This window comes from Mytilus trossulus, chromosome 6, assembly GCF_036588685.1.
Source record: "Mytilus trossulus isolate FHL-02 chromosome 6, PNRI_Mtr1.1.1.hap1, whole genome shotgun sequence".
Lineage (NCBI taxonomy): Eukaryota > Metazoa > Mollusca > Bivalvia > Mytilida > Mytilidae > Mytilus > Mytilus trossulus.
The window spans coordinates 30,655,304-30,676,459 of NC_086378.1; the positions used below are offsets into that span (position 1 = coordinate 30,655,304).

At 30.7% G+C, this 21,156-nt stretch overlaps 1 protein-coding gene across 1 annotated transcript; it reads right to left on the bottom strand.

The window, feature by feature from the left end:
* Positions 1-97: 97 nt before the first annotated feature.
* LOC134721099 (beta-secretase 1-like) lies at positions 98-21,098 on the bottom strand. The gene is made up of 11 exons (XM_063583832.1): positions 20,983-21,098; positions 16,712-16,981; positions 15,487-15,575; positions 15,044-15,257; positions 11,529-11,663; positions 10,791-10,925; positions 9,483-9,584; positions 8,588-8,740; positions 5,699-5,783; positions 4,910-5,056; positions 98-2,495 (listed from the first exon to the last, which is right to left on the bottom strand). The coding sequence occupies exons 2-11, from the start codon at positions 16,910-16,912 to the stop codon at positions 2,296-2,298; spliced, it is 1,461 nt and encodes a 486-aa protein (XP_063439902.1). The 5' UTR covers positions 16,913-16,981; positions 20,983-21,098; the 3' UTR covers positions 98-2,295.
* Between the last annotated feature and the right edge of the window lie 58 nt (positions 21,099-21,156).

Consider the following 21,156-nt stretch of genomic DNA (forward strand, 5'->3'; position numbering starts at 1 on the left):
TCACAAGTGATGCATTTTTACGGCTTGTATGTGTCCACAATTTTTACTTTTAGAAATAAACAATGAAACTAGATGTTGACAAGACTGATGATAAGGGAGTGCAGGATTGCTTCATCCTATTTTCATATTTGTTCTTGTAAAAAAACCAATTGAAGATTTGACAAATTTAGGATCTGAGACATCATTAACAGGTTTTAAGAGAGTATAACACACATGAACAATAAGATGAGCATATGAAAAATGTTATTAACATAATTAATTTATAAAAACAAATTGTGCATTATGATTCCCTTGAGTAAAATATAAGATATTTTCATATACTACAGTGAATACATATCTGTATATGGTTAATGTTTACCAAGTATATATTACTACTTTTGTGAGGTAAACTGAAGGCTGATGCAGATGCAGTATTTTGAAACAGAGGGGCCACGCAACTAGCCAACGTTTGAAATGAAATAGGTAAAAAGTCTGAGTTTACAATCTAGCTCAATTAAGGATGTTTGCTGCTCAGTTTCAGAATAATAACTTTCCATAAAACTAGTATATATTGATAGGGGATTTATTGAGGAATCAAAAAAGCCAAAATAAATATAGGGGTCAATGTGCTTGTTTTCAAGATATAAGCCATTGAAATTTTGGCGGGAAAATGTTCTCTCTTGATTTTTTCATAGCTTAATTTATCATTGACCAGTTAAAGTTCTCAAATACTATTAAAATTAAATAAAATTTTGAAACACTTTTATAAATGGCTTATAATTATACATGTAAAAGATTTATAAAAAGAAAAATGGGGGTTCATGGGTAAATTTTTTTAGGCATTCAAATGGATAAAACCAGAGGATTCTGGAAATCTGACAAAAATTCCAAAACATGACAAGCAAACATCCTTAAGGTAGGCTTGGAACCCTGTCCCCTAGGGAACCCTGCTCTCTAAATCCAAACTCTGAAAAAGGATCTAAATGAACAGTTGAATATGTGTATGTAAATAATGATAAAGTGAATGGTAAATTAACAAGTGAATTATAAATAATAAATGATCACAATGTGAATCACATAACAAGTGAAAATATAAACAAATTAATGACAACAATGTTAATTACTCATTCTTCAATAAAATTGTAAATAAATTAATATTGCAACTTATAATGCTCTCAGTTTAGTCAACTATATTGGCCATATATAAATGTATGACTTGCCTATAAAATTAACAATGCATTTCAGTAGATTTTATGATGCCGTAATAATCCAGGGGCCTTTTGCCCAATGTTTACTATTTTCACCCCAAAATTATCTTCTGATTAGCAGCACGAAGAAGAGTAAAAATATCTACCATGACATTAATTTCTATATTTTTCTATGCTTTGATTAATAATAAATAAATAAATTTTATGTTTTGAAAAAAATAAAAATATGTTTGGTTATTCATGCAAATTACTTTTGATAAAATTCCAAAAAATATTGATAACCAATAGCAACACTGTTCTCTTGTTTTGCAACTTCCTACATATTGATTCATTTTTATTAGTAAAATATCAATTTCCCTGGATTTCCTGGATATGATTAAACCAAGAACTTAAATGTTTCGGCAAGGTACAAATTTTCTAGTAGCTTAATGCATACTTTTGCAAACCAATAAAATCATATATCCACGAAAATATAACTGTTGTTATTCATGTAAATAACTTATTCCACAGTATATAATTTGAAAGTATATAGATTTACCAATTTTACAAATTGCATTTTTTAAAAGAGTACAATTGCTTGTCATGATAAGTTGTGATAGTTCTCACTCCACTAAACACCCATTTATTAATACACCTTATCGCTAATCCCTGCTAACTCGGCCGCTTGAACTTTTGACGTCAACAACAATCACTTCTCCATTGTGGCGTCAGATATTTTGTTTTATGACGTCAAAATTTTACAGGAACCTGTGTGATATTTAGTAATGGCGGACAAATAGCAATAACGTGTACATCATCTACACCTCAGGGGGGTTTGATACTCTCCTTTTAACTTTAAAGACAACTCCTTCCAACTCAGTTTAATCATAGAACAATATGAATGCCAATGCTTTACTCATTTATCCATGGACATGTATGGTATATTCAAATGATTGAATAAGAAGTGGTAGCATGTTCTTTCAAAAGGTAAGGCATTGTGGACCAACTCTAAGTTTTTTCCGCTCTCGGTCTATTCCCAAGGTTAAAACATGGAAATAGCTAGCAAAATCCCTCCCCTGATCTATAAAGTATCTATAATTTTTTTATCCCTAATTTAGTGTTATCAATATTATCTTCTATCCGTCGGAATTAAATCTGTTTGGTCATGATATCTGTTACGCAACATTCTATCCTGCCATTTCCACTTAATGAATACTATTATAAACGGTACAATACAAACACATGTTAGTCCAGCCATTATATAACCAGCTATTGTTAATGATTTAGTATTTGGATCTTTTTTGTTGTATCCACAATCTTTGTAATTTCCTGGAAAACAGATTTTGTCATGTTAAAAACTTGGTACACAATATTCAGACTGTAAAGAATACCTTTAGAAGTCAACCTTGCTTAAAAACTTTCATCCATTTACAAGAGTTTATGACAACTTAAATTTAAGAATCGAACATCACCTTGTTGTAGGAAACTTCACAATTTAAAAAAAAAATATGCTCAATTAGTTAATTCAAATGTCATAGAACAAATGTAGAATAACTATTTATTTTCATTGGATCAATTTCTTAATAAGGTATTCTGAATAGATCTTATATCTAACAACAAAAACAAAATGAACAAAATATTTTATATCTACAGGGTTACACCATTTGTTAGTAACTGTCTTCCCTGTGGCCATATCACACGAATAGTAAAGGTCTAGGCCCATAGGTAGGGGTGAAGCTGGAACTTTGATGAAATCTTCAATCTTAATTTTGATTCTTTTAGACTTTCAGGGGTGTGGGGAGGTGGGCAGGATGTCACAACCAACACACTTCAGATTTGAACCTTGTTTAGAAAAAGTGCATACATAGAAAACATATTAGTGATACCGTATATCCACAAGAGTAGCCGATATGTTGTATTGCTAATTAACCGACACAAAACACAGGATTTAATCAGTGAATTTCCCATTCAGTTGGCAGTAATATACATATATTGTGGTGACAATCATTAAAACCAATTTAAATAAATTTCCTCATTTAGAGGAAGTGTATTTCCATTAGAATGTCATATCTTTATGAGGGGAGACAACACTAAAAATAATTGATGATTCTATAACTAAGGTAGCTTCAACGATACCACAAAGATTGCTGATAATCATTTTTATGATATGATTAATTACTACTTATAATCAATCTGAATACATTGAGTCTCTCACTTATCCTTCATTGCTAATATATGACTTATAAGAGGCGCAAAGAGTTTCATATAAAAGATAAATTCTTAATTACAGCTGCATAAGATAAGAAACAAATTGATCTTAACATATCAGTGTTCTCCCAAGGCCGTTTTTGCACTGCACATTTCAGTGCTATCACAATTTCCCGCTGTTCTATTGCACTGACCCCTGCGCTATCCAACGCAAGTGTGTCACACATATTTTTTCGTAATTTTTTAATTTTTTCTTCAAATTTCCCGCTTATTTTTCACTATGGATCACTTTTTTGACGTACCAGCTCTAGACTTCAATTAAAACTTAACAAAAGATCATGTCTAAATGATATAAGAAGCTTTATTTTTGACTGGTTTACTTTTTCTGAATGAATTATTTCAGTTTTATATGTAACTCCAGGGAACCAGTGTAATAAATTTTACAAAAAAAAAATATATAGAGGCATATGAATGAAAAGAGATGAAATAAATTGACATCATTTCCTGACGACACCCACAAACTTGTTTTACAAACTTTGAACAAACGATGATTTTAAATGATCGAAGAAAGGGGTTTGTAACAAATTATTTGCGGGGTTTTCTATCCATACGAACCCCGAAAATGAGCAAGTCTTTAAGGAATAATTATCACCTATTTGAACTTATAATTGTTTAGTCAGCAATTTTACCATTTGAAAACAATTGAGATGATGTGATTAGAAAAACATGAAACCCCAAGCTGATACGACTTAAAAAATTCCCTTTTTCGATGTCCAGCTTTGAAGAAGAAAAAAACATAACAAATCAATTACAAACAAACAGTGCCGTGACAAAACTGAGAATTGTCGAAAATTACGCTTTTACCACAGCGCTATCCAAAAATCCTGGGGAGAACACTGCATATGGTTTGTTATTTCATATATATAGGCATTAAGTCTGTGCCATTGTAAAAGATGTAAGAAAATTATTCCAAAGAAAGTCATGAGTTATCAAAAGATGTTAGAAACTTATTTTTATTAAGTGAGACTGTGAGAGAAACATTTCTCAAGGAATCTAGGTTGCTGCCTAAAACAAAATTCAAACTATTTACAAAGATTACAATGGTGCATCCTTCTTGAAACAATTATATGTTTAAAAAACTGATGACCATTTACAACAATCTAATATTAGGTTTTATAAGTGTTAATAAAAATGAAATGATCATTACACCAGCAAATCAACTTATACCTGTAACTGTAAAGCTTGATAGTTCCAAGCAGTTGCAATATTGAGTCTTTGTGACTATATCTTTATACAGAAAAAAAACAACATAAATGTAAGAAACAAAAAAAGCACTAATTTACAGACAATTTTAATGCAGATTTTTATATTCCTTATAAAATTACCTTTAATAAGATTTCTTTTAACACAATCTGCAGTTATTACAAATGCAAAACCCATTGTTTTCATGATAAATATGGCATTTTATATTTTAATGAAAGGAAAACATTTATTGACAGAAATAATATATAATAATAGGTATTATGTCTACAAACCTTTATATGGAATGTTACCAAGAATAGTAGATTTTAAAGCAGTTTCATCTCTTACTGGGCAAGTTGATTCACCAAAACCAATTGTTTTATTGGCTCTATCAAATATTACATAAAAACCTTCCATAGCTACTGCCCCTATTACTGTTCCTGGGATAAATTAAAAAAATATAAAATTATTATAATGCATATTAAAACTATATTTATGTCAAAGTAAATGAGGTATAACTAAGAATAAATCACAAAATTATTATATTTTAGCCTATCTATGTTTTATAGCTTGTTGTTCAGTGTGAGTCAATGCTCCGTGTTGAAGGCTATACATTGATCTATAATGGTTTACCTTTATAAATTGTGACTTTGATGGAGAGATGTCTCTTTGGCACTCAAACTACATTTTCTTATATATCTATTTGCACATCCCAGGTGTTCAAATGTTTTTGGTTAAGTGTTCCAATGAAGGTAAACTCAGATAAAAGCTGACAATGCTTAACATCAAAAATTTTAAACATTTTGTTTGCTTCAGAATGTTGTATAATTTGATAAAAGAACATTTTCAAGTGCAAATTGTGAGTTTTTTTTAATATAATTAAAATCATAATAGCGTGTAGGATTGTAAAACTCAACAATGATCTAATGGAAAAGTCAAAAGATCATTCCATGAAGCTGGTTAAGCCATTCAAATTAACAGATTTGTCATCTTGCACTAGGTACAGTGAGATATGAGAAATATCTCTTCATGCAAGAATTAGATAACTGGCTACTGCCCTAAGAGGAAATAGAGTATATTACCTGATGTAGAATTAGATAAACCAAACTTAAAACAGTCAACCCCTGGTCCTTCATCATAAACTTCACCAACAGGTCTCAAATATTGCTGTAATAATGTCAAATAAATGTTCTGATGATAAAATATACTGTAAATTCAGAAATAAATGTGAGGTTTTTATTATTGCAAAAAATGCGACTGAGTTGTAAACGCAATAATTTAAACTCGCATTTTGAAATATTTCATATGAATTTAACCGGATTTTTCTCAAAATCGTAAAAATTAAAATTGCATTTATGTTTTAAATGACAAAATTGCAATAATAAATGGACGCAATAATTTCTGAATTAACAGTAATTACAATTGTGGAAATGTCATGTAAATGGTAGTCTTCATGGCATGTGGAAACCAGATGCTCCGCAGGGCGTAGCTTTATACGACCGCAGAGGTTGAACCCTGAACGGTTGGGGCAAGTATGGACACAACATTCAAGCTGGATTCAGCTCTAAATTTGGATTGTGATTAAATAGTTGACACAGCATAGGTTTCTGACACAGAATGAATGTGTTCTAATGAAATTAAAATTTTTGTTTTCTCTTAGAGCAATTCACTATGCTGTTGAATATTATTCCTCTCAAAAAAAAATGTTTGAAGAAATTTTCTTTTTATTTATGAAATTTCAAATGAGAAAATTGAACCCTATTTTTTTAATCACATCCCCCTTTCCCTTATTCCAAAACTAATCTCAATTAAAATTTCTAATGGAGTTTGCAACAATTACTACTCATTTAAATACATCATAAAATATTAAGATGTAAAAAAACTGCTTGTTATCACTGAATGGTAAAGATTATTTTAATTTATCAGTTGGAAGTAAAAAGTGAATATACATTGTATATTGTATATATAACAAAGATTTAAGTTGATTCTGGACAAAGAAAGATAACTCCAAATAAAAAAAATTCTTACAATTAGATATTTCTTGCTTATTATTCTGGACAAAGAAAGATAACTCTAATTAAAAACAAAATTGCTATTTCACAATATTTTGCAATAAGATATTTCTTGCCATTGCGCAATACTGTGCAATTGAAAAGACTTGTTATTGCACAAAACTTAATATAATAATTTTAGATCCTGATTTGGACCAACTTGAAAACTGGGCCCAGAATCAAAAATCTAAGTACATGTTTGGATTCAGCATATCAAAGAACCCTAAGATTTCAATTTTTGTTAAAATCAAACTAAGTTTAATTTTGGACCCTTTGGACTTTAATGTAGACCAATTTGAAAACAAGACCAAATATGAGGAATCTACATACACAGTTAGATTTGGCATATCAAAGAACCCCATTTATTCAATTTTTGATGAAATCAAACAAAGTTTAATTTTGGACCCCGATTTGGACCAACTTGAAAACTGGGCCGATAATCAAGAATCTAAGTACATTTTTAGATTCAGCATATCAAAGAACCCAACCGATTAATTTTTTGTCAAAATCAAACAAAGTTTAATTTTGGACCCTTTGGACCTTAATGTAGACCAATTTGAAAACGGGACCAAAAGTTAAAAATCTACATACACAGTTAGATTCGGCATATCAAAGAACCCCAATTATTCAATTTCGATGAAATCAAACAAAGTTTAATTTTGGACCCTTTGGGCCCCTTATTCCTAAACTGTTGGGACCAAAACTCCCAAAATCATTACCAACCTTCCTTTTATGGTCATAAACCTTGTGTTTAAATTTCATAGATTTCTATTTACTTATACTAAAGTTATGGTGCGAAAACCAAGAAAAATGCTTATTTGGGTCCCTTTTTGGCCCCTAATTCCTAAACTGTTGGGACCTAAACTCCCAAAATCAATACCAACCTTCCTTTTGTGGTCATAAACATTGTGTTTTAATTTCATTATTTTCTATTTACTTAAACTAAAGTAATTGTGCGAAAACCAAGAATAATGCTTATTTGGGCCCTTTTTTGGCCCCTAATTCCTACACTATTGAAACCAAAACTCCCAAAATCAATCCCAATCTTTCTTTTGTGGTCATAAACCTTGTGTCAAAATTTCATAGATTTCTATTAACTTAAGCTAAAGTTATAGTGCGAAAACCAAGAAAATGCTTATTTGGGCCCTTTTTGGCCCCTAATTCCTAAAATGTTGGGACCAAAACTCCCAAAATCAATACCAACCTTCCTTTTGTGGTCATAAACCTTGTGATAAAATTTTATAGATTTATATTCACTTTTACTAAAGTTAGAGTGCGAAAACTAAAAGTATTCGGACAACGACGACGACGACGCAGACGACGACACCAACGTGATAGCAATATACGACGAAAATTTTTTCAAAATTTGCGGTCGTATAAAAATTCTGCATTGCACAAGCAAGATTTTTAAAAGGAATACTTCAAATATTATCATTGTATAAACTACAAAGGAATATTTTTTTGGCAAAAATTAGGACTTGTATTTCACAACTTAGTTGTATTATTTGTATACAGTATTTCCTGATAATTACTGATCTTGCATTTTGTCACTTCTTCAATAATCAACAAATTCACACAGAAATTTCTGAATTTACAGTTCACTGAAAATCAATTCACATTCTGAGAAGCTTATAATTTTTTTAACTTTTTTATTATTATATCTTCTGTATTGTTTAAGATGGTTTGTTTGGCATCATACAAACATGGTAACCATAACAAAAAGCTTTCATAACCAGTTCCTTTTGCATAAGAACTGATATGACGTTGTGACTTTGAATGACTTGATGAACACATTGATTTTATTATAAGTCCTTTATTATCTGAAATTTAGAGAAAATCTTCTTATTCTGATATTTTAGCACTTCAAATTTTCTGTCAGAAAATCATGCCTTTTAAAAAGATGTATTAACACGTCCATACCTGAGAAGCAATTCTGAGTTCAAACATTGTACCATCACCTACTGGTATAGACAATGATATCACTGGGAAATAACTATAGGGAACAGCAGAGGTTTTCCAACACATGTGAGATAGACCACTATAAAACTGATCTGATGGGGGTGCAGGCATGGTCTACAAATACCAAAAAATTAATGTCAGATTTCATATGACCATTGAATAACATTTTAACTTACTGTGGATTCATTAATATTCCTTGAAAACCAATTTTAGTGGATTTCTTGATAACAGGGGAACGAATTAAACTGTTCAACGAATTACAAATTTTTAAAAGGAATGTTTGCACTTTGCAAAATCAAAGAAACTAAATATTCACGAAATTATAATTTTTCTTCAATCCACAAAAATTGGTACCCTCGAAAATAAATGAATTCATATCAAAATTCAAATATGATCATTAAACCACCCACTCATAAATATAGCAAAAACCTTCATCAGATTGTATTAACCTACAGTTTGGGCTAACATACTTCAATAAGGCTATGTATTAACCTAAATCAAGTTACCAGCATACAAATTATCTCCCTTTGCATTTATTTCTCATCTAAATTATGGCAGACATTCTTGATAATTTCAGCCTGAATAATTCATTTGAATAATGTCAAAGGGAGACAATTTGGTATAGCTGAATCTAGTTTTATCAAGCAATATAAGTAAAATTTTAAGGGGAATACATTCTGGTTCGCAGAAATAAAGCATAAACATTTAGAAAAAAATATAAACATAGAAGAATAGAACCCTTTTTAAAAAAATCTTTTTAAAATTCCACAATATTTATTCAGTTCATAAATCTTTTGACATAAAATTTTAAATAAATTCAAATGTTTAGAAAAAAGTGTTATATTATACCACTTACCTGTACAAAACTTTTAACCTTGGAAACAACCCCTGAGAAAACTTTTAATGGAAGACGAAGATTTGTTGTACCACTGTCAACAATAGTTCTGTCAAAATTATACTGAAAAAATAACAGTAAGTGGAAATTAAATTAATCTATTACATCTTAATGATTGTGAAAGGTTAAGAGTTTTGAAAGGAAAAACGCTACCATGTTGTTATAATGAAGAAAAAAAGAAATTAAAGAAGGCTGATGGCCAAAATGTCTGAAGAGCCAGTCTGCCATAAAACCATGCAAAATCTCAAATTTCGTCCAAATTGGTAGTAATAACTTTGCAACATTATATATATTTCCAAAATCTTTGGGTATTTAGGAGTTAAGATAAAAAATTTTTTTTTTAGTTTATTCACACTATTTTCCATTTAACAGCCTTATTTGCATATTTGTGAATTATAAAAAAATAATGCAAAAAAATCACCAAAATTTAGGTACTTTTTAAAGGTCTGAATAATTGATATATCTCTTAAATATAGCATTATAAGTTATATTATGGTTTATTACTACAATAATGTAATATATGTTCTCTATTGGTATTTTTGAAACAAGAAAAAAAATTTAACCGAACAGATTGTTAGCATTGTAACAAAATGGAAATGGGGAATATGTCAAAGAGACAACAACTCAACCAATGAGCAAATAACAGCCAAAGGCCACCAATTAGGTCTTCAAGCAGGCAGGAAAATATAGCACCTGGAAGTGGCCTACAGCTGGCCACTAAATAAAAATATGTACTAGTTCAGTGAAAATAGACATTATACCAAACTCCAAAACATAGAAATGAACTAAAATTGAAAAAACATACCAGATTGACAAAGGCTAGAGGTTCTTGACTTGGGACAGGCAAAAGTGACGAGGTTAAACATGTTTTGTGAAATCTCACAAAATTAGTTTAGATTGCTATCATTTTGCAGTGTGTACTTCAAATTAGACATTGCATGTCATTAAGCATTGCTGCATTGGACAATTACAATATAATTACGGGTAAGGGATATACATTCAATTTAAAATCGAACTTTAACAAGACATCATAAATATATCTAGAACAGATACAGATCTGCATGCACCATGTACTGTTATAGTAGGCATACACATCTGTTCCTAACTTGAATTGAACAGAGTTGTATTTCATTGACAAATTTCTTAAAATGTTTATGAATAGGATGTATTGAATAATTGAGCTCAATGCACTATGTTTTTATATACGATTGTACTTTAATTTCTTTACATTTTAGATCAAATTACAAATTATATAACATGAGAGCATACCTCTTTACAATCTAGATTTAAACTGGTTCCACCAACTTTTAAATCAACAATAACAATATCATAATACCACTGTTTGTGTATTGGTGTATAATAAATATCTCCCTTATACAATCCATGGTCTTTTCCACCAAAGGTCTGAAATTAAAGATTTTTTTTTTTTGAAGCAATAAAGAGTAAAATGTCCAGTTTAAATATCACAGAGCAGAGTATGGATATCAATTCATTTAGCTGGATCCAAAACATGTATTGTTACATTTTTCAGAAAGATTTGTAGCACTAAAAGGCACAAATACATTTTTTGTACATAAATAAGGCCTTCAGATTTCTTTTTGAATTGTTTTACATTGTCATTGCATGGCCTTTTATAGCTGACTATGCTGTATGAGTTTTGCTCATTGTGGAGAGTTGTCTCATTGGAAATTATATCACATCTTCTTTTTTATACATACTATGTTTAAATATTCTTTTATTTAATGTCCACCATTTTTTTCCTGATAACATCATTTGTGAAAGAAGTTCTATTCTTTTGAAATTATAATAAAATATCTTGCTGAGTGCAGCCTGCTACGACCGCAGAAGTCCAACTGCAACAGTTAGGGCAAATTTGGACACAATATTCAAGCTTGATACTGTCTGAATTTGGATTGTGATCAAATTTTTGACATAATATAGATTTCTTACGTAAAATAAATGTGATCAAAGGATCTTACACATTGTTTATATATATATATTACAAACCAATGATCCTCCCATTTCTAAATCTGACATCTGATCTTTTTTGTAGACCAATCCACACAGCTGTAAACTGAAGACATTATCCAATCCACCTGTACTCACTAGTGAATCAAAGAATGGTGTCACTGATTTGTCAGGCTATAAATAGAAACAATCCTGTCTAAAACTTCATGAAATATCATATTGTTTTACAACTATTTACACAAACAGACAAAAATATATATGAAAGTAAGTTTCAACCAGATGCTCCGCAGGGCGCAGCTTTATATGATCGCAGAGGTTGAACCCTGAACGGTTGGGGCAAGTATGGACACAACATTTAAGCTGGATTCAGCTCTAAATTTGGATTGTGATTAAATACTTGACACAGCATAGGTTTCTGACACAGAATGAATGTGGTCTACTGAACTTAAAAAAAAATATTTGCCTTTGAGCAATTCACTATGCTGTTGAATATTAATCCTCTCAAAAAAATGTTTAAAGAAATTTTCTTTTTATTTATGAAATCTGAAATGAAAGAAATTGACCCCCCAATTTTTTTCACATCCCCCTTTCCCTTATTTCAAAACTGATCTCAATTCAAATTTCTAATGAATTTAAACTGTTGGGACCAAAACTCCCAAAATCAATACCAACCTTCCTTTTATGGTCATAAACCTTGTGTTAAAATTTCATAGATTTCTATTTACTTATACTAAAGTTATGGTGCGAAAACCAAGAAAAATGCTTATTTGGGTCCCTTTTTGGCCCCTAATTCCTAAACTGTTGGGACCTTAACTCCCAAAATCAACACCAACCTTCTTTTTATGGTCATAAACATTGTGTTAAAATTTCATAGATTTCTATTCACTTTTACTAAAGTTAGAGTGCGAAAACTAAAAGTATTCGGACGACGACGACGTCGACGCCAACCTGATAGCAATATACGAAGAATTTTTTTTCAAATTTTGCAGTCGTATAATGACTGATGTTTTTAACAAAAGCAAAGCTTTTGAGAATGTCATATAAGCTCATAAATTATGACATTCATTTGCTTTTTTAAATATTTTAATACATTAACAAGACTGTGTTCATAAATTTTGTGTAGTATGGAAGCTCCACTCGCACTTTCATTTTCTATGTTCAGTGGAATGTGAAATTGGGGTCAAAGCTCAAAGAACATGTGTAGTAAGTTGTAAGGTGATTGGATTTCAACTTCATCAAAAACTACCTTGACCAAAAACTTTAACCTGAAGCAGGACAGACTGACCAAACGACAAACAGAAGAACGGACTCACAGACCAAACCAGATGCTCCGCAGGGCGTAGCTTTAAACGACCGCAGAGGTTGAACCCTGAACGGTTGGGGCAAGTATGGACACAACATTCAAGCTGGATTCAGCTCTAAATTTGGATTGTGATTTAATAGTTGACACAGCATAGGTTTCTGACACAGAATGAATGTTTTCTAATGAACTTAAAATTTTTGTTTTCTCTCAGAGCAATTCACTATGCTGTTGAATATTAATCCTCTCAAAAAAATGTTTGAAGAAATTTTCTTTTTATTTATGAAATTTCAAATGAGAAAAAATTTTTTCAAAATTTGCGGTCGTATAAAAATTGAACCCAATTTTTAATCACATCCCCCTTTCCCTTATTCCAAAACTAATCTCAATTAAAATATTCTAATGAAGTTTGCAACAATAACTACTCATTTAAATACATCATAAAATATTAAGATGTAAAAAAACTGCTTGTTATCACTGAATGGTGAAGATTATTTTAATTTATCAGTTGGTAGTAAAAAGTGAATATACATTGTATATAACAAAGATTTAAGTTGATTCTGGACAAAGAAAGATAACTCTAATTAAAAAAAAATCTTGCAATAAGATATTTCTTGCTTCCTATTCTGGACAAAGAAAGATAACTCTAATTAAAAAAAAAATTGCAATTTCACAATATTGTGAAATTAGATATTTCTTGCCATTGCACAATACTGTGCAATTGAAAAGACTTGCTATTGCACAATACTTAATATAATAATTTTAGATCCTGATTTGGACCAACTTGAAAACTGGGCCCATAATCAAAAATCTAAGTACATGTTTAGATTCAGCATATCAAAGAGGCCCAAGAATTTATTTTTGTTAAAATCAAACTTAGTTTAATTTTGGACCCTTTGGACCTTAATGTAGGCCAATTTGAAAACGGGACCAAAAATGAAGAATCTACATACACAGTTAGATTTGGCATATCAAAGAACCCCATTTATTCAATTTTTGATGAAATCAAATAAAATTAATTTTGGACCCAGATTTGGACCAACTTGAAAACTGGGCCAATAATCAAGAATCTAAGTACATTTTTAGATTCAACATATCAAAGAACCCAACCGATTCATTTTTTGTCAAAATCAAACTAAGTTTAATTTTGGACCCTTTGGACCTTAATGTAGACCAATTTGAAAACATGACCAAAAGTTAAGAATCTACATACACAGTTAGATTCGGCATATCAAAGAACCCCAATTATTCAATTTTGATGAAATCAAACAAAGTTTAATTTTGGACCCTTTGGGCCCCTTTTTCCTAAACTGTTGGGACCAAAACTCCCAAAATCAATACCAACCTTCCTTTAATGGTCATAAACCTTGTGTTTAAATTTCATAGATTTCTATTTACTTTAATATACTAACATTATGGTGCGAAAACCAAGAAAAATGCTTATTTGGGTCCCTTTTTGGTCCCTAATTCCTAAACTGTTGGGACCACAACTCCCAAAATCAATACCAATCTTCCTTTTGTGGTCATAAACATTGTGTTTAAATTTCATTGATTTCTATTTACTTAACCTAAAGTTATTGTGCAAAAACCAAGAATAATGCTTATTTGGGCCCTTTTTTGGCCCCTAATTCCTAAACTGTTGAAACCAAAACTCCCAAAATCAATCCCAACCTTTCTTTTGTGGTCATAAACCTTGTGTCAAAATTTCATAGATTTCTATTAACTTAAACTAAAGTTATAGTGCGAAAATCAAGAAAATGCTTATTTGGGCCCTTTTTGGCCCCTAATTCCCAAAATGTTGGAACCAAAAACTCCCAAAATCAATACCAGCCTTCCTTTTATGGTCATAAACCTTGTGTTAAAATTTCATAGATTTCTATTCACTTTTACTAAAGTTAGAGTGCGAAAACTAAAAGTATTCGGACGACGACGACGACAACGACGACGACGACGACGCCAACGTGATAGCAATATACGACGAATTTTTTTTCTAAATTTGCGGTCGTATAAAAACATAATGCCTCTCTACTATACTAGGTGGGGCATAAAAATGTGAGGTTTATAGGGCATTTTGAAAATAACAAAAATTACAATCTCGAGTGGTAAAATATTGTTATAAACAGGATTAAAAGGAAGAAACTGTTTCTCTTATGATTTATTGGAAAATGTTGATGGCAATTTGTTCTGAATGGATAAGTTGGGGAAAAATAGAATTTGAAAATATCTAAATACTTAACATACAATAAAATCTTACTCTTGATATTTCAGCATAAGCCAGACCTAATATTCCTTGCCAGTTAGAACCATTGATGAAGAAGTTATTTGACTCTGTAATAAAGGCTATGTTCGATCGTGAACTAACATTCAAAGACTTGGGTTTCACTAAATCTGTAGCTAAGACACCTTTCCAGTTACCCTGGGTGTAAGGGACATATATTTGTGTCCCTACTTCTTTATAAGATGATGATCTGAAAAAATACAAGGAACAGATTTTAACTAAATAACAGATTTAAATAAAAAATATTATAAAAAATAAGTATTATAAATATTTTGTTTACATTTTTTCAATGTCTTTTTCAAGGATTTAGTGAGCTGCTGAGCTAGTTGCAAGATGCTTTGACTTTTCCAAATGCTATCATGATAACATAGAAACTAAAAGTTCTTCCATGAAATTAATAATAAAACATGTGTTTTTACCCATTTCTCATAAAGTAATAATCTAAATCTTTATTTGGTGAGGCTGCCACAGCAAAATTACTGCTCCCTGTGTCTATCAGGACATTTATCTAAAATTAGATATAAAGAACGAGAACGAAATTACATAAAATAACAGTTATACAAAACAATAGTGGGCTTATTATGTGACAATAAATCTAAAACATCTTTCAAAATTATTTTCTTAAGAATTAACTTTAAAATCCGAATTTAAGATAAAATTGATGGTATACCGCCATCTTGGATTGTACAAACACAGTACAAAATCAGCCTAGTTATTTGCCTAAATCTGCAAATTTGGAAACAAATTTGCAATTCAATTGTTAGAAGTTTTTTCTAGTTTAAGAAAACTTGTTAATTAATTGTATTATACAAAATATTTTAACAAATATCATTTTCTTCGGTTTTAAAATCATTTTTTTTCAAAATGAGCCATTTAAGGGGAGATAACTCTTTCGGTACAAAATTTATACTGGGCTAATAGGGAAATTTTTTATATTTATTTGTAGCAAAAAAAAACAAGTTCGGTGACACCATTTTTTCTTTTTATGTTCTTAAAACATATTATGAAACCTTTCTTCTCACAATTTATTTCAAAATTCTATCTCATAGAAATTTTTTTATGCACACTAATGTGTTTTTTCATGAACAAACTAACCAAATTTTGGCAATTTTCAACAACTCATAGCTTGAAAAATAGCACGGTGACCCATACTTTTTATTAAATTTTTGAAAAGAGCATAGCAAAATCTTCATTTTGGCAAATTATAAAAAAATTCTGTCTCAAAAAATATATACTGGTGATCTACCTTTTTTTCAAATTTTAGCAAAAAGACTTTAGTAGTACTATTGTCGCAGTTTCCCACATTTAGTACACGGTCTATCATACAATCTCTAAGTGACCAAAAAGATATCAAAAGTCCACATAACTTATTCTTGAACTTGCATATTATCTTTATCTACATGATTAAGGTTATCAATTACAAATGGTACACTGTCATGCTTAGATAATTGAACTCTGATAACATTTTTAAATCATTGTAAATACTTATTTTTTTGCACATGATTTTGTCACTCTGTCACAAAAATCAACCAGCATGAAATAAGTCAACTGTTTCAAATCTTAATATCAAAAGTCACAGATAAATGTACATTAGATAACCAGAATTCGTCTATCGGTTGTCAGCATAACTAGATAAAAATATACCTTTTGAGGAGGTGTTCCTATATCGACCTCTATGTAATATCCTTGGCCAGGTTTTCCTCTCAAATTGTGCCTTTGATTAACAAAGTCCTTAGTTCCAACACAAAATTCATGGCAAAACAGTAAAAAGAGAAATGAAGATGATAACCATTTCTTCTTAGATGGTAACTTTCTCTTTATATGAATTAGAAACTGAACACCCATCTCTTTTATGACATGTGTATGTATGGATATTTGGAAACTTGATACTACGATACAAACTCCATTGGAAGCCTGAAATTCATAAAAATAAATCATAAATGATCACTTTAGTGTGATAATCCATGCTTTCATTGATCAAAGAGAATGATCAATCATATAATGTGAATTTTGTTATAAGTTTTATCTTCCTTGTCCATAACATTCACTAAACCCTTCGGTATGAAATTATTTTTTTAAATGCCGAAGGTTGTTAATATAAGAATTTTGATACAACCCTTAATGAGTTTAATATCAATATTACACTTGTACTTTCTCAATCACTTTAAAAGTTTCTGATGCAGTCTAATACAATATAATAAATTGAGGTATAGAATAAACAATGTAAAGGCAGAGATCATTATCAAGCAATATAGATGACTTACTGATACAAAAAATATATGGATTATCTTAATCACAAACTGAGAAAACTTAGCAATCAAACTTTATGGAAAGATGAAAATCATCTGAGGATTTTTTTTTGCATATATTTCTAAATTAATCAGACCATTGATTTTTTTGGAACTTTGGTTTGAAAATTTCTACATTTTGTCATTTCAAGTAGCAAGGCATTGGTTTTGCTCAGTAGGTCCGAGTACACAGTTATCGTTCCTTGATTTTCGTTGTCCACGAATATAGTCCCTAGTGCATGTAGTGTGGACAGTGTGTTACTTGCCAATCTTTTTTATACCTCTTTCAAATTTATTTCTTCATGTTTTATGCCTCAAATAACAAGTAGGGGGATAAAATAACACTGTCAAATTTTTTTATTCATAATTCTAAAGAATAGTAGTGATTTGGTCCAGCCGAAAAAGGTTAAAAATAATTAAGTATTTCGGAAGCTGTCAAAAGATTTCAAGACCCCCTGAACATAAATTGTCCACGTTTTAAGTTAGAGCTGATGAAGTTTTCTATCATTTTGATATAATTTGTCCCAAGAGTAGTACATAACACTGTAAAAATATTATAGAGAAAGCACAGGTGGATTTTTTTCATTTCCATTTATCATCCAAATGCACTACGAAATGACTATGTACTTGGACCATTATTGAAGGCGTTACAGTAACCTACATGTACAATGTACAGTAACTCACATATTTGGCCCTAGTAAGTAGGTGCCTCATTGCATACCCTAGTATGATACAGCATCTCATCAATAGCATGTTTAAATTTAAAAAACATGTAAAGGCATGCTGGTCTAGTATTTGTTTAGGGGCCAGCTGAACTACGCCTCTGGATGCAGGATTTTCTCTTTATACTGAAGACCCATTAGTGGCCTGTAGTTGTTTTCTGCTCTTTGGTCGGGTTGTTGTCTCTATGACAAATTCACCATTTCCGTTCTTATTTTTATGAGAATATTCATATATTCTATTGATGGGTCGTACATTTTTAACACTTTAGAAAGAAAAATAAATCAGGTAAATTTACAGAAATGGACGTGAACAACAACACAGCTACTGACATTGATAGTGTTGGAATAGATTGAATTACATTGTAGTTAAAATACAAGCTACACCTCTTTGATGATACTACACCCAAATATTTCGTCAACAAGAAGGTGTTGATTGATGAACAGTATAGCTGACTTATATAACGTCAGCTATACTGCTTATGGAAAAAGCTAGGAAAGCGTATTTTAAAATAAAGAAAACAATAGGATTAGATAACCCTTGTAAACTTCTGGAAAAACTTTTTGATTCCTTAGTAGCCCCTATTCTCCTTTATTGTAGTGAAATCTGGGGGATTATTTCGACATTTAAAGACAGTGATGCCTACGAAAAGTTGCATTTAAAATTTATTAAAGAAATCTTGGGAGTACACTGTAAGGCCTCGAATGATGCATGTCGTTCCGAACTTGCAAGACTGCCATTGAAAAATAGGATAATGTTATCTAGCATTAAATTCTGGGATCATTTAATCACTTCAGAAGGAAGTTTAGTTCACGAAATATATAATGCTACAAAAAAAAAGCAACCCATGGGTTAAAAAGTTAAATATTATTATTCAAAACTTAGGTTTATCTTATTTGTCAAATGATAACCTTACTATTAAACACCTGTTTGGTTTCATAAAACAAAGACTAACTGATCAGGGTTTTCAGGAACAACATGCAAATATTTCAGCATCTCCTAAATTAATATTTTTCCAGAGTGTCTACAAAATTAATGAACGGGCAGGTTATGTTGATGCTTTAAAAAATAGATCAGATCGATCATCATTATGTAAATTAAGAGTTAGTGCTCATAACCTTGCCATTGAAAGAGGAAGATATTTAAAAATGCCCAGAGACCAAAGAATTTGTGAAATCTGTAAAAGTGGCGAAATTGAAAATGAACAGCACATGTTGCTACACTGTAGCGGTTACTCCAGTATTAGAGAGTCTTTTGTATTAAAAATGTTTAATATTACAGGAAAAAGTGTAACCACATTGTGTGATAAAAATATAATAAATCTCATACTTAATAATACATCCTATAAGGCACTAAAATTATCTTCCTCTTTCGTAACAAATTGTTTTAATGCAAGAAGTAATCTATTGTAATAGATTTTCATTATACCTTTAATCGTTTATTCACATATATATATAATTGTTTGTATTTTACTACCATGTATAGCAAATTGTTTATCCATTCGGTCATTACCATTTATTGTAAATGCGTTTGTGCCAATAAAATATTGTCTATTGTCTATTGTCTATAAACCCTGAAACCAAGTTCCAAAAATCTTCATGAACTATATATACTAAAAGTTCTTGAGAAAGATGGGACAAAAAATAATCATGGGACGGATGGATAGAAGGACAGACAGAGGTAAAACAGTTTACCTCCATTTTTTTTAAAAAGTGGTGGTATGTCAAGAAAATTATTATAAATTAAACATTTATTTATTTCTGTGTAATCCTAACAAAATTTAAATCAAATCAGGCTCTGTCCTTGTATTTAAATTGTATGATGGAATATGAGAAAATAAAGGGTGGTTACCACTGGTAGGTAGATGAAACTTACATAAACATTTGATAAATGTAAAAATATATAAGAAATAAACATATTAAGACCCGATTAATATGGATCCAATGCTGTCAGTTTGCTCCAGAAGCAAGGAAAGCACATCCATTTTGGACAGCAAAATATCCACTTTTTGATATGGGACAAGCTCTGACATCCCACTGTCCCAGCTTGGGTAGCAAAACAGCCACTGTACATAGGGTATAATTAGAACTCTTCCCATAATATTTGAGATTAACAGGATAAAACTCACTGGCATGAGTTTTTCTCAACCCAAATCTTAACGGAAGTACCAGTTCTTTCATAACACTGTACAGAAAAAATACTTTATTATATACCAGGTTTTTTATGGGGGGAACTTCATGACGAATATCTGTAAAAGTTTTTCCTAAATGATGCTAACAGTACTTTTGGTACATGACGATATAAAAATGTACACTTTAATTCTTAGATTTAAAAAAAAGAAAAAATCATTTGGGTTTGAAGAATGATCTGAATCATGTTAATTTTTTCCCAAAATAACACTAAAAATAATAGTTTTAAAACTCCAACAATTTGGATATTTTGAGGATCACGGTAAAATTTTAACCAACATGATCATTACAGTGGTAGCCACCAATGATTGTTTGAGGACTGATGGTAAAGGGCATTACGCCTTACCACTATTCCCGGCTGACCTGGTCGCTTGAACTTTTGACATCACACAACAATCACTTTTCCATTGTGGCATCAGATATTTTGTTTTTAAATTTTTACAGAAACCTGTGTGGTATCCAGTAATGAACGACAAATACTGAAAATTATAGCAATAGTTGTGTATTCTATAAACCTCATACAAGAACCAATTGATTTACAGATATTGTAAGATATACATGTACTGTTCCTTGTATTATTATTTATTATAAGGCAAATATAGATAGTTTATCAGAATGAAATTAATGATCCCCATCACCGCACCGCCACCAAGAAAGACACTGATGTTTATATGAATAAGACCTATCTTAAAATCAAATAAGTGGCTGAGATTTTGACCTGATTTACTCCACTCCAGTATAATGTCGTGTTTACTGATGCCAAGAAGAAGAAGGTATGTTGTTGTTGAATATCTAAAGATCGAAAATCGAACAACCACCTGTTGACATTTCCACTTCCGGTCACTTCAAAACACAAGAAAAAGTTACAAAAATAAACTGTTTAACTATTTCA

Excerpts from the sequence above, each read along its gene's own strand:
- LOC134721099 (XM_063583832.1), bottom strand. The coding sequence starts at position 16,912 with ATGGGTGTTCAGTTTCTAATTCATATAAAGAGAAAGTTACCATCTAAG. Across the intron at positions 5,057-5,698 it reads TTTATCTAATTCTACATCAG|GAACAGTAATAGGGGCAGTA; the intron begins GTAATATACTCT and ends AATTTATCCCAG. Across the intron at positions 2,496-4,909 it reads TGGTAACATTCCATATAAAG|GAAATTACAAAGATTGTGGA; the intron begins GTTTGTAGACAT and ends TCTGTTTTCCAG.